The sequence below is a fragment of the Lycorma delicatula genome, chromosome 3 (genome assembly GCF_047948215.1).
Source record: "Lycorma delicatula isolate Av1 chromosome 3, ASM4794821v1, whole genome shotgun sequence".
NCBI classification, from domain to species: Eukaryota; Metazoa; Arthropoda; class Insecta; order Hemiptera; family Fulgoridae; genus Lycorma; species Lycorma delicatula.
The window spans coordinates 88136634-88151180 of record NC_134457.1 but is presented as its reverse complement, the minus strand read 5'-3'; the positions used below and the strand labels follow the sequence as shown (position 1 = coordinate 88151180).

At 33.2% G+C, this 14547-nt stretch overlaps 1 protein-coding gene across 1 annotated transcript in view; it reads right to left on the bottom strand.

Moving 5' to 3' along the window:
• The window catches only part of LOC142321166 (dnaJ homolog subfamily B member 13-like), a 43788-nt gene extending 29980 nt beyond the window's left edge, over window positions 1–13808 (bottom strand). The window contains exons 1-2 of the mRNA XM_075359161.1: window positions 13737–13808; window positions 4800–5021 (exon numbers count right to left, since the gene is read on the bottom strand). Coding sequence (XP_075215276.1) covers window positions 4800–5021; window positions 13737–13804 — 290 coding nt within the window. The 5' untranslated portion in view covers window positions 13805–13808. The remainder of the gene's footprint in view (window positions 1–4799; window positions 5022–13736) is intronic.
• Window positions 13809–14547: the final 739 nt, after the last annotated feature.

The following is a 14547-nucleotide window of genomic DNA, read 5'->3' as shown; positions in this document are numbered from 1 at the left end:
CCTCTTCTCTGGTCGCATAGACGGTTCTCGTCAGCCCATTTCTTCTGGCCAAGTACACCTGGCGCCTCCGCACACAGTTCGCCGCCTTTCCAGTTACGCTACACACTGTTACCCCAGCGACGCCCTCTATTCTTGCCAAGCCCTCCACTATGTGGCGGGCGAGTTCTACCTCCGGAGCCTCTGTGTCCACCACCAGGACGAAGGTCTCGCTCGTGGTCTCTGCTGGCTCCCCCAGCAAAACCTCCGCCCCCACGGAGTCTCAGAGGACGCTCCCCTGAGCCGCCTTCCCGTCATTCAGCATTTTCATCCGGGGTCGGATAGATCCAAAAGGGTTTGAGGCTAGGTGGCCCCTAAGCGAAGATATAGGGAGAAACACAAGGTTTCCCTATATAAGTTCAAAAACTTAGAAAAAATTTCTAAGTTAATGATATGTTACTCCCTATGAACGGTTCACATGTTTGCACCTGCACACTCAACTAACTATATTTTACTAATCATCACACAAGAACACACGAAAACACAAATTACAATCACAAAAAACTATTACTCCTGGAGCACACAAATGGCGACCATTCTGACTTGAGTCTAGCTCACGACTTCTTACTTTCAATCTGCAGAAATACATATGCACTTGAAAAAAAAAATGACCCATAAGTTTTATGCTTGATACCACACTCGATATTCACTTTTGGACAGTTGTAGAAAAAATTGCATAGATTCATGTGGATTTTCTGAGCCCCACACTCAGTAATTATGGCAATTCACAACTCCATGAACATGAAATGTTGCTTCATCAGAAAATAAAATGCTACAGGTAGTTTTCATCAGCAGAAATGAAGGCTATCATGATCATTGCAAATTGAATTCTTTGTGGCTTATAATCAGGTTTAATTTCATGGAATAGCTGCAGTTTACAAGCACGAAGTTTCAATTGCTTATGAATATCATATACAGTATTTTTAGGAATGTTTAGTTGACAACTTACACTATGAACTAAACATTTTGGATTTAGTTAAAACAACAGTTGAATTCTTTCTGCATTTTCAACACTTGTTTTAGGCTTACCTGTGTTCTTTCAAAATGCTTCCAATTTCCAAAAACTATTCACACCACTTATGTAAGCTTTTATCACTCACAGGATTTCCATGATACTCACATATAATTTCTTTGTGCAATAGTCACCGATTTTGTTTCTGTGAACCAGTACATACACTGTGCTTTCTCTTGTGGTGATACCATGGTAGTGAAGCCAGGGATCATAACAGAAAGGCTTCTATAACTGTCTAATGCAGCTGCTAACTGGAGAATGTTGAAACTAAAATTTATTTGTTGTTGCTTCAAGATTATGCTACTGAGTATTAAAAAAATACTATCGAATGATTTAAAATATAATCTACATCTGGCAAAGTTTATGCTATGCAAAACCCTGGAGTTCTTTTTCAGAGATGCAATATATTTTTTAATTTTATTTCTTTCCATCATATAGAGAATTTTTCTACTTGTGTGCCAATTTGGATCTTGAGAAATAACTCTGTGATTTTTTCTTCTCTTCTTTTTTCCTCTTCCAATATTCTTTCATTATTCTGCTAAATTGTTTCTTTTTTTCTTCTGATCAGGTATTTTTGGCCTTTCCTTTTTTACCTCCTGGAAACCCTTAAATTTCTTAATCTTTCTTCTGAACGTTTTTTTTTTATAACATATTTCTTCTTAAAGGTAATTTTTTGTCTATTTTACTTCTTTTATTTATTTTTTTTTTTACATTTTTTTTTGTATTAGAGCTGAAATGTTCAAATATTTTCTTAATTAATCTGTTTTCATGAAAACAGACATCCCTACAGCATACTATTCTTCTTTTTGTAATTGTGTCCAACAGCTTTTCATTTTCGAAATAGATTTCTTTGTTACTTCTTTTTCTATAATATTCTTCTTTATTGGATCTGAAGACCTCAGAATTTACTTTTCTTTCTTTTCCAATTCCTCTATTTCTCCTTTTCTCATTCATGATAAATATTGTGTAAAGGCATTCTGACTTGAAAACTGTATTGTAATGTCTAATTTTAGTTTTTACAGACTTTTTCTGTGTAAATATCCTTTCCATCAACTGAAATGCTAATTTCATTTTTCCAGCTCTGGAAAAACTACCATCTAGTTTTTCTAGATTATTTCCCTAGATATTTAAATTTTTCTACTCTACTGAAATTTTCAAATTTGTGTTTAAAAATTTGGTTATTTTTTATACAGAGTGGCGCACAATAAGTTGAAACAATTGAATTTTGAATTACATTATTTTTAAATTTAAAATGATTACAACTTTACACATTAAATACAGTGTTTGTGGAAAGTTCTTTTACTTCATGATATGTTCAATATGGCTGCCGTTAAGCATAACAAACTCTAAAAGGCAAGTGTACCTGGTTGTAATGACTTAGCGACCCAAGTCCTCTTGAATTTCTTCACACAATTGAACTATCCACGCATGCATTTTTGTAAGATTTTTAATTCTTAATGGAAAAGTTTCTCTTTTAAATGTCCCCATAAAAAAAGGTCACAAGAATTTAACTCCAAGCTGAAAGTTAGCCAAAAGAAACCTCCATCGTAGCAGCCTGGATAATGATTTGATATTATGCAATTATCAAAAGCTGAATTTAAAAAATCCAACACAGCATTTACGGTGTGAGGGGTTTACCATCTTGCGTAAACCACTGAGTATCTATAGGCAACTCAGTTGCAAGCAGTTTGTGTACAAAATCATTCCTTCATATCCAAATAGCGTTGATAATTAACTGTATCATCAAAAATCATTGGCCCTATCAACCATGACTAAAAAAAGCTACTTACTTTAGGCCTATGTAGTTTATCAAGCACAATGTTTGGTGCTGCTGTCATCCAAAAGTGGATATTTTGTTTGTTAACAATCCCATCAATATGTAAATAGGCCCCACCTGAAAATAATGCTAAACAGAATATCATTTTTCCCTTTTGGCCACTGAGCAAACTCCAAGCTATTTTTCTTGTTAGTTGTGTTAACTTATGCAGGCCATCCTGACCCCATACGGGAAGACACCCTCCATGTGACGGTTTCATTCACCATGCCACCCCATAAAGCCCTTATGGGCTTTATCAGAGGTCATCTTCAGTACCTCAGCAATGACATCTTTCAGTCTAGCTTCAGCCAGGATGCTACTGATGCAAACGCCACAAGTGATATTGCAATTGGTATATTATTAACTAACATAAACTCCAAACAAAACACATCTAGCCAAGTCTCCAACAAGACTGAATGACTTTCTAAGAACGAAGGAACTGAACTCTTTCTACCCAAAAGGTAAAAATGAGTTCGACACGCAACAAATAAAATGCAACACAAAAACACTAACAAAACATATCAATAACAATAAATAATGTAACAACAATAACATAAAACATAACTAATGTAAAACAAACAAATCTATAACAAAAACAGCAACAGTTTAGCAAACCATAAAACAAAGTAACAATAAAACCAAACATAAACACAAAGAAGGAAAGTCCAAGCAGAACATAACATGCCTTCAGTGATCTTTTCTTTCGCCAAATATATGATATAACTTTCTACGATCATCCATTCGGTTCAGCTTTTCCAATTAACACGGAGATAGAGTGTCGACCCGATAATATCAAGCCGACAAATGGTCTCTGTGCACATAAGTCATACCTAGCACATTCATATATTACATGATAACCATTGTCCAATACTCCACATTGCGGATACACAGTGTCTGCCAAGTTGAATTTCTGTAGTCTGCCCCAAAAAGCACCATGCCCTGAAAGAAATTGCGTCATATACTTGCTCATGTGTACCAAGAGGCATCCCGCAAATCAACAACATTAGGGAAAGGATCATGTGTATAACACCCACACACTCTGTCTCATCCCATCTGACCTGCAACTGGGCAACACTATGCTGTTCTATTGCCTTTATTTTCTCCAAAGTCAATTCTTCTGACTTCTTAGCAACATAACGCTATTGCCTCTCAGACGCAATCAAGTCTAACAGTTTCACGCCTGCAATTGTGAAATTGTACACAATTAAGGCGTTGAGTCCATAACAAAATATCCCGATAGATTTTTAATTTTAGCCTATTCGCCCAAACAGGCGCCAGGTATAGTATAATTACCTCGCAGACGCCCTTACACAAGATACTCATGGTCTTAAAATTAAGACACCAATCAGGTTTGACCACACGTCGAATTCCAAGAAGGTATTACAGGCCTTCCCTGCGACCATATTGAAGGTGCTTCTTAAACTGCAATTTCTCATCAAGAAACACCCCAAAGTTCTTTTGAACCTGAACATATCTAATACGTTGGCCTGACACACTGACACGTGGACTTACCGCCTCACAACCAAATGGGCTTTGAGTACCATCACTGTGGTCTTCTCCGGGCTAAACATCATCTTTGTTGATGTCCCCATAATTCGAGTATCCTGCAGAAGTAGTAGTTGATAAGTTTAAAAGGATCTGGAAACACAATTCTAGTTATTTAAACAGGGAGTCATGTTTTTTATTATTCTACAAAAAAAATTGAATGAATGATATATATATCATTCATTCAATTGTATATATATATATATATATATATATATACATACTATCTTTTCAGTCAGCCCTTTCTGTTTCTTAACCAAAATTTCAAAATGTTTCATAAAATTGATAGATACAAGTCTCAATATTCATTAGTAAATAAACTAAGTACTTAAAACACTTAACCTGCTGAAACATTAACAAATTAATACAATAATAATGGAATCACCTTACTTGAATGTTCTTAATGGATTTCCATGATAAATATAAGGGGGGTAAAATTTCTCCTTTGTAGGTATGCCTTTTTTAAGTCCCTCTTCACCAAATTGATCATAAAGTGCTTTTAATTTAGGTTGACTTAATACATCATATGCTTCAGTAATAAGTTCAAAAGGTTCTAGTAGTAACTCATTCTTCTGTCTTTCTGGATTGTATTGTATTGCTAATCGTCGGAAACTGTAAATTAGAGAAAAAATGCAAAACATGGGTAAAGTTTAAAAATTAGAAACAAATCTTAAAAAGTATACTCTTACAATAATCTTCTGCATCCATTCTGCCACTAACATAAATTAGAATCTGCAAAGCTTACAAATGAATTAATCCTTTCACCAGTGAGTTTCAGGGTTTTAATTGCAACTACTCTTAAGAATTTTTTAAACTGAAAAATATGTTGTATGTACTGTATTAAAATTTCAAAATATGTAATGGAAATCATTAAAGAGCAAATGTCTATTTTCCACACAGTTTGTCTCTACAGCTAGACTATTTAATTTCATTACATTAATATTCTCCAGGTGGGAACTACTAAGGAAGGGATCACCAGAAAATTAAAAAAATAACATTCTACGAGTCAGAGCATGGAATTTTAGAAGTCTAAAAAAGGTGGGTAGGTTAGAAAAGTTAAAGAGGGAAATGGATAAGTTAAATGTATATGTAGTAGGAATTAGCGAGGTTTGATAGTAAGAAGAAAACGGCTTTTGGTCAGGTAATTTTAGAATAATTAACTCAGCTTCAAATAAAGGGCAGGCAGGAGTAAGTTTTGTAATGAACAAAAAGATAGGGAAAAAATAGTCTATTTTAAAAACCTTAGCGATAGAATCATTGTAGTAAGGATAAAAACAGAACCTAAATCAACAATGATTGTTAACCTCTATATGACTACAAGTGCCCATGATGATGATGAGGTAGATTGTGTAAACGAATAATTTGATGAAACAATTAAACACTTAAAAGGGGATGAAAATTTAATTATAGTTGGAAATTGGAATGTAAGCATTAGAAAAGGCAGAGCAGGAAATATTGTGGGTGAATATGGGCTGGATTAAAAGAATGAAAGAGGTGACCGACTCTGAGTTCTGCAAAAAGTGTAATTTAATAATTGCAAAAACCCAGTTTAAAAATCATAATACATACATATGGAAAAAGCCAGGTATTACGGCAAGGTATCAGATAGATTATATCATGGTAAACAAAGATTTAGAAATCAATTCGTCGACTGCAAAGCTTTTTTTTATCCTGGAGCAGACATTGATAGCAACCATAATTTAGTGATAATGAAATGTAGATTGGGATTTAAAACCTGAAGAAAAGGTGTCAGATGAATCGGTGGAATTTTGAGAAGCTTGAGGAAGAGGAGGTAAAGAAGATTTTTAAGGACATCACAAGAGGTCTGAGTAAAAAAAGTAAGGTAGAAAATATAGAAAAAGAATGGGAGAATGTTAAAAAGGAAATTCTTAAATCAGCAGAAATGAACTTAGGCGGAACAAAGAGAACTGGTAGAAAACCTTGGATATCAAATAATATATTGGAGCTGATGGATGAACGTATAAAGTATAAGAATGCTAGTGATAAAGAAGATAAAAGGAACTATCGACAATTTAGAAATACTATAAACAGGAAGTGCAAATTAGTGAAAGAAGAGTGGATTAAAGAAAAGTGTTCAGAAGTGGAAAGAGAAATGATCATAGGTAAAATAGACAGAGCATACAGGAAAGTTAAGGAAAATTTTGTGGTACATAAATTAAAATCTAATGTGTTAAACAAAGATGGTACACTGATTTATAATACGAAATAAAAGGTTGATAGGTGGGTGGATATACTGTGGAGTTATACGGAGGAAATGAATTAGAAACTGGTGTTATAGATGAAAAAGAGGAAGTCAAAGAGAATGAAAGTGAGGTACAATACTGAGATCTGAATTTAAAAAGCATTAAAAGATTTGAAAGGCTCCTGGGATAGACAGGATACATACAGAATTACTGCGCAGTGCAGGTGAGGAAGTGATAGATAGATTACACAAAGTGGTGTGTAATATTTTACAAAAAAGTCAGACTTCAAAAACTGTTACTATCATGATACCAAAGAAAGCAGGAGCAGATAAATGTGAAGAATACAGAATAATTAGCTTAATTACTCATGCATAAAAAATCTTAACTACAATTCTATGAGCTGAGAGGAGCCTGGAAGAAGTGTTAGGAGAAGACCAATTTGGTTTGAGGAAAAGTATAAAGACAATGGAAGCAATTTTAGCACTCAGATTAACAGTAGAAGCAAGATTAAAGAAAAACAAACCAACATACTTGGCTTTTATAGACTTGGAAAAGGCATTTGATAATATAGACAGGAATAAAATGTTCAGCATTTTAAAAAAATTAGGGTTCAAATACAGAGGTAAAAGAACAATTGTTTAACATTTACAGGAACCAAACACCAACAGTAATAATTGAAGAACATAAGAAAGGGAGTCCGACAAGAATATTCCCTATCCCCGTTACTTTTTAACCTTTCCATAGAACTAGCAGTTAATGATGTTGAAGAACAATTTAGATCTGAAATAACAGTACAAGGTGAAAAGATAAAGATGCTATGATTTTCTGATGATATAGTAATTCTAGCTGAGAGTAAAAAGGATTTAGAAGGAAAAATGAATGACATGAATGAAGTTCTACGCAAGAACTAATGCATGAAAATAAACAAGAACAAAATGAAAGTAATGTAGTAGATATAATGTAGATGGATCATTGAATATAAAAATAAGAAGAGAAAAGATTATGGAGGTAAAAGAATTTTGTTATTTGGGAAGTTTTTTTTTTTGTCCTCAGTCATTTGACTGGTTTGATGTAGCTCTCCAAGATTCCCTATCTAGTGCTAGTCGTTTGATTTCAGTATATCCTCTACATCCTACATCCCTAACAATTTGTTTTACATATTCCAAACATGGTCTGCATACACAATTTTTCCCTTCTACCTGTCCTTCCAATATAAAAGCGACTATTCCAGGATGCCTTAGTATGTGGCCTATAAGTCTGTCTCTTCTTTTAACTATATTTTGCCAAATGCTTCTTTCTTCATCTATTTGCCGCAATACCTCTTCATTGGTCACTTTATCTACCCATCTGATTTTTAACATTCTCCTATTGCACCACATTTCAAAAGCTTCTAATCTTTTCTTCTCGGATACTCCGATTGTCCAAGTTTCACTTCCATATAAAGCGACACTCCAAACATACACTTTCAAAAATCTTTTCCTGACATTTAAATTAATTTTTGATTTAAACAAATTATATTTCTTACTGAAGGCTCGTTTCGCTTGTGCTATTCGACATTTTATATCGCTCCTGCTTCGTCCACCTTTAGTAATTCTACTTCCCAAATAACAAAATTCCTCTACCTCCATAATCTTTTCTCCTCCTATTCTCACATTCAGTGGTCCATCTTTGTTATTTCTACTACATTTCATTACTTTTGTTTTGTTCTTGTTTATTTTCATGCGATAATTCTTGCGTAGGACTTCATCTGTGCCGTTCATTGTTTCTTCTAAATCCTTTTTACTCTCGGCTAGAATTACTATATCATCAGCAAATCGTAGCATCTTTATCTTTTCACCTTGTACTGTTCATATTAACAGCCAGTTCTATGTAAAATTAAAAAGTAACGGGGATAGGGAACATTCTTGTCAGACTCCCTTTCTTATGTTCTTCAACTATTACTGTTGCTGTAAATGTTAACAATTGTTTTTCTATCTCTGTATTTGAACCCTAATTTTTTTAAAATGCTGTACATTTTATTCCAGTCTACGTTATTGAATGCCTTTTCTAGGTCTATAAACGCCAAGTATGTTAGTTTGTTTTTCTTTAATCTTCCTTCTACTATTAATCTGAGGCCTAAAATTGCTTCCCTTGTCCCTATACTTTTCCTGAAACCAAATTGGTATTCTCCTAACACTTCCTCCACTCTCCTCTCAATTCTTCTGTATAGAATTCTAGTTAAGATTTTTGATGCATGACTAGTTAAACTAATTGTTCTGTATTCTTCACATTTATCTGCCCCTGCTTTCTTTGGTATCATTACTATAACACTTTTTTTGAAGTCTGATGGAAATTCCCCTTTTTCATAAATATTACACACCAGTTTGTATAATCTATCAATCGCTTCCTCACCTGCACTGCACAGTAATTCTATTCCAGGAGCCTTTCTGCCATTTAAATTGTTTAATGCTCTCTTAAATTCAGATCTCAGTATTGTTTCTCCCATTTCATCCACCTCAACTTCCTCTTCTTCCTCTATAACACCATTTTCTAATTCATTTCCTCTGTATAACTCTTCAGTATATTCCACCCATTTATCAACTTTACCTTTCGTATTATATATTGGTGTACCATCTTCGTTTAACACATTATTAGATTTTAATTTATGTACCCCAAAATTTTCCTTAACTTTCCTGTATGCTCCGTCTATTTTACCAATGTTCATTTCTCTTTCCACTTCTGAACACTTTTCTTTAATCCACTCTTCTTTCGCCAGTTTGCACTTCTTGTTTATAGCATTTCTTAATTGCCGATAGTTCCTTTTACTTTCTTCATCACTAGCATTCTTATATTTTCTACGTTCATCCATCAGCTGCAATATATCGTCTGAAACCCAAGGTTTTCTACCAGTTCTCTTTATTCCGCCTAAGTTTGCTTCTGCTGATTTAAGAATTTCCTTTTTAACATTCTCATTTTGGAAGTAGAATTACTAAAGATGGCAAAACAGGAATCATAAAAAATGCCGTACAGCACAGGCGAAATGAGCTTTCAGTCAAAAATATAATTTGTTTACATCAAAAATTAATTTAAACGTCAGGAAAAGATTTTTGAAAGTATATGTTTGGAATGTAGCTTTATATGGAAGTGAAACTCGAGACGATTGGAGCACCTGAGAAGAAAAGATTAGAAGCTTTTGAAATGTGGTGCTATAGGAGAATGTTAAAAATCAGATGGGTGGATAAAATGAAAAATGAAGAGATGCTGTGGCAAATTGATGAAGAGAGAAGCATTTTGAGAAATATAGTTAAAAGAAGAAACAGACTTACAAGCCGCATATTAAGGCACCCTGGAATAGTCGCTTTAATACTGGAGGGACATGTAGATAGAAAAAAATTGTGTAGGTAGGCGTTTGGAATATTTAAAAACAAATTTTTAAGGATGTAGGGGGTACACTGAAATGAAACGACTAGCGCTAGATAGGATTTCTTGGATAGCTGCATCAAACCAGTCAAGTGACTGAAGACAAAAATAAACATCAATATATCAACATTTTTATAACAGATACATTCATCTTTGAAATTCATACACTCATCCTTCAGTATCATCAAAATAGATTAATTATTATAAATAATTATAATACAAGTATATTCTCATATTTCATTAATAGAAAGATTCTAAAATGATGCCATAAAAAACTGATCTAACTGTAACAAACCTAATATCAAAGAATATATAAAACAGTCAATTATTTCAGAGTCCTGACATAATAATCTACATATTACATATTATTTTTATTTTTAACAACTATAAAGTTCAAAATTGTTTTTGTAATCTGTTAAAAAAAACTGCAGGCCAATTAATACAGCAGTAACTTACAACAGATGAAAATACTAGGGAAAGAAAAAGTTGAAATTGTGAGTTTACAAGCATACTAACATTATTTTATTTCTGTGAAATCCTAAATATATTCGTATGAGCCTACTGATAAAAAGAATTAAGCCATAAACAATGAGATTGCAGTTCTCTGATTCTGTTCCCACTACATTATATTATGAATGACTAGAAATATGATTCATCTTCTGTGTTACTTAAAAAGAAGCTGGTAGTTTCTTTTGGGAAAGAGGAATTGAATTGAATTAGATTGAAGCTTTTGAGATGTCATGGAGAAGGATGGGGAAAGTAAAAATTGACCGATAAAGTGAGGAATAAAGAAGTAATGAATGGAAATAAATAAGAAAGATCACTTATGCAGAACAAAAAATAAAAGAAAACTGATTAGGATATTTGGTGAGTGGGTGTAGAATCTTGACAATTGCACTGGAAGGTTCTCAATAGAAGAAAAATGAAGAGAGCAAAAAGATGTATTAAGTTAATGGATGTACGGAAGATTAAAAACTACACAGGGACAAAGGTTTGGATAGAAATTGTTGCAACCAGCAGCAGCAGCATAAGTGATGCCACCAGCCAGCACACAGATTATGATGATTACTAATCAATTAATTTTGAAGTATCTCAAACATGTCACTTTTCAGATTTAAACGCTATGAATTTTTAGGTTTCAAAGACATCCCAAACATATTAAGTATACCTATAGTCACAATATATTCCAATACTTGTATGATTTGTCTAAAATATCTTGTTATAAGGATAGAAATAGTCAAGCTTATTTGTTTGTCAAAGGCAAGTAAATAATAATCTGATCATTATACATATAACTGCATTTTAAAACTAAATTTTTTATTCGCATTGTCTAAAGATTAGATAAGGTTAGTATAGACCCTCAAGGGAAAGTATCTTTGCCAATTTTATCCCCTGCATCGAAATACATACCTGTTTGATATGATGAAGGGGAGATTACTATGTATATCTACAAATAAAAAAAGACTTATTGTAATTCAATAATTTTCAAAATACTGAAATATAATAATAATGGTAATGGATTACTTGATTTTATGAATATCAGGGGTTCAAATTTTTAATCACAGGAGATAATGGTACAACTTAACTACTTCTTTATACTAATTTTACAATTTATCAGTGAAAATAAAAATAGAATTAAAAAACTGATTACTGCAAACTGATGCAACTGTAAAGTACGAGGTCCGTTCAGAGAATAAGTGAACTTTATTTTTTTAATTGATTTAACAGATTATTAGTCCTTTTCCCCTTCAATGTACTCTCCTCCACTGTTCACACACTTTTCCCCCTCCACTTTTCCCAGCGGTGTTTCTACTTTGCTAAACAGTCCTGGATACCTTCAACTGAAGTGACCTTTAAGATTCGTGACGAATTTGCTTTAATGTCATCAATAGTTTCAAAACGGCATCCTTCATCACTGATTTTAATTTCGGTAATAAGAAAAAATTGCAAGATGCAAAGTCTGGAAAGTAGGGAAGCCGAGGGAGGAGTCATCTGTTTTTTGGCACAAAACTGATGAATTGACAAAGCTAAGTGTACGGGTGCATTGCCGTGGTGAAGGAACAGAGTTGTCACGCCACAACTCTGGTCTCTTTTTGCGGATTTTTCACGTTACCGTTGCGTAACGCCTTGATAGTACACACGGTTCACTGTTTCACCTTGAAGAAAGAATTCAAACTGCCTAGCTCCATTAAAATCGAAAAAACAGAGAGCATCACTTCTTGGGGCTGGAGATCCTTTGCCAATCCATTGTGATGATTGAACTTTATGAATGTCTAGCCGTAAATATCGTAGCTTTCGTATCCAGTTATGATCCTTTGCATGAATGTTTCATCGTCACTGGCTTGTTCAAGAAATTGCCGACTTATGTCCACTCAATGTTCTTTCTGCTGTTCGGTCATCAAACGAGGAACTAACTTTGATGTAACACGATACGTGTTTCATTTTTCGGTCAAAACGTCATCCAATTGAGATGCTAACCTCTTCTGCAAGTTCTCTAACAGTTATCAGCGATTTGCACGCACCAGATCGTTGATTTTCTGAAGGTGGGTGTCATCAGTTCAAGTCGAAGGCCTTCCTGGTCAAGGGTCATAAGTTGACTGACGACTACTTTTAAATCGTGGTCCATTTGTATCATAAAAAACCTTTGTAACATTGCATTCTATCCAGAGCATCATCACCGTAAGTTTGTTTCAAAAGTTGAAACGTTTCTGTGAAAGTTTTCCCCAGTTTTACACAAAAGTTTACGTTGTATCGTTGCTCCCGAAAATCGCTACTAATAATCAAACACACTGCATTCAAATAACAATACACGAAAGCTAACCAAGTTTTCAGCAATCCAAGAACATCTTTTCTTTCTTTTTCCTGTTTAGCCTCCGGTAACTACCGTTTAGATAATTCTTCAGAGGATGAATGAGGATGATATGTATGAGTGTAAATGAAGTGTAGTCTTGTACATTCTCAGTTCGACCATTCCTGAGATGTGTGGTTAATTGAAACCCAACCACCAAAGAACACCGGTATCCACGATCTAATATTCAAATCCGTGTAAAAATAACTGGCTTTACTAGGACTTGAACGCTGTAACTCTCAACTTCCAAATCATCTGATTTGGGAAGACGCGTTAACCACTAGACCAACCCGGTGGGTTTAATCCAAGAACATCTGGTTACAGAAGAGGTTACGCGGAACACACTGTTGCCAACCGCATGTCACTAAATGTCTCCGTTGGCGCGTAATTAAAAATGTTTGGTTATTTTCTGAACAGACCTCGTACATCTTTCAATTCAAATCATTTAGATTACTTACTTATAATTAAACTGCTTTAAAATAAAAGATGATAGAAGCATCAAGATTTAATAAAAAAAAAAAAATTAGTTAATACGTTAGAATCATTTGTCAGTAATTATATAGTGTTTCTCACGCAAATACAAGAATGACTATTGAATTCAAAAAACATAGCAAGAAATAACTTTCATCTAATGTGTTTCTGAAATATGAGTATTACAAAAAAGTCAAATAAATATATTATCACTCTTGTATGAATATTCAGTAAAATATTCATATTAAGCTGGTGGACCATACTTCATATTCTATTTATTTATTTACAAATACAATATGAATAAATGCTTATAGATTTAATGAATTCTGGCTAGGATCCATAATTTTTACACCTTTACTAATCTCTATACACTTTTATTAGATTCCAATTTAAATAAACACTTACGCTTGTTTAATTTCCAAGTCAGTACTGTGTTTTGAAATTCCAAGTACACCATAATAATCAATTCCCATTGGTGCCAAGTTATTTTATAACATTAAAAAAAGAATACTAAAATATTTTTATCAGAACTCAGTATGAGATACCTAAAAAGATGACATAATTTAAAATTAAACTCAATGTATTTTATTAAAAATAGATTTTTATTTTTTTACACTAATGTTTATTACAATAGACTTCATTTAAATCAAAGAATCAATTCATTGAAATAAATAAAAATACAGTGTAAATAAAAAAAATTGATATAACTTATGATTATATGCATTAATAAGTAACACTATGGTATCAAGATTTCATTGAGACCATATGACGAAAACTTGGGAAAATGTAATAAAACATCAACCTATTTTTTATTACAAGAAATAAAATATTGTTTAATGTAATTTTACCTATTTTAAAACAATAAAGTACAAAAAATTATTGTAATGTATATTTTTTTTTTTAAACAGTAACCTGAGCTTAAGAGCATACTTATTTGTCTTGCATGGTAATAATAGATGTTATTATTAATACATTTGGTAATGATTCTACTCAGGCATTTTCTGTTCCTAAATCGGCAAAATCTAATGGTTTGACCAGATCCTGGGCATGCACCCAAGGACTAGTTCTGAGAAGGCATGCTGTATAGGTGCTGAATCTTTTTAAAACTGAATTTAAATTTCAAAATTTTAGGTGGTTTTATTAAAAAAAAAAAAAACCATTGATTCTTTTTCCAAGATAAACTAACTGGTTGAAAATTATATAACTATTAATTTGG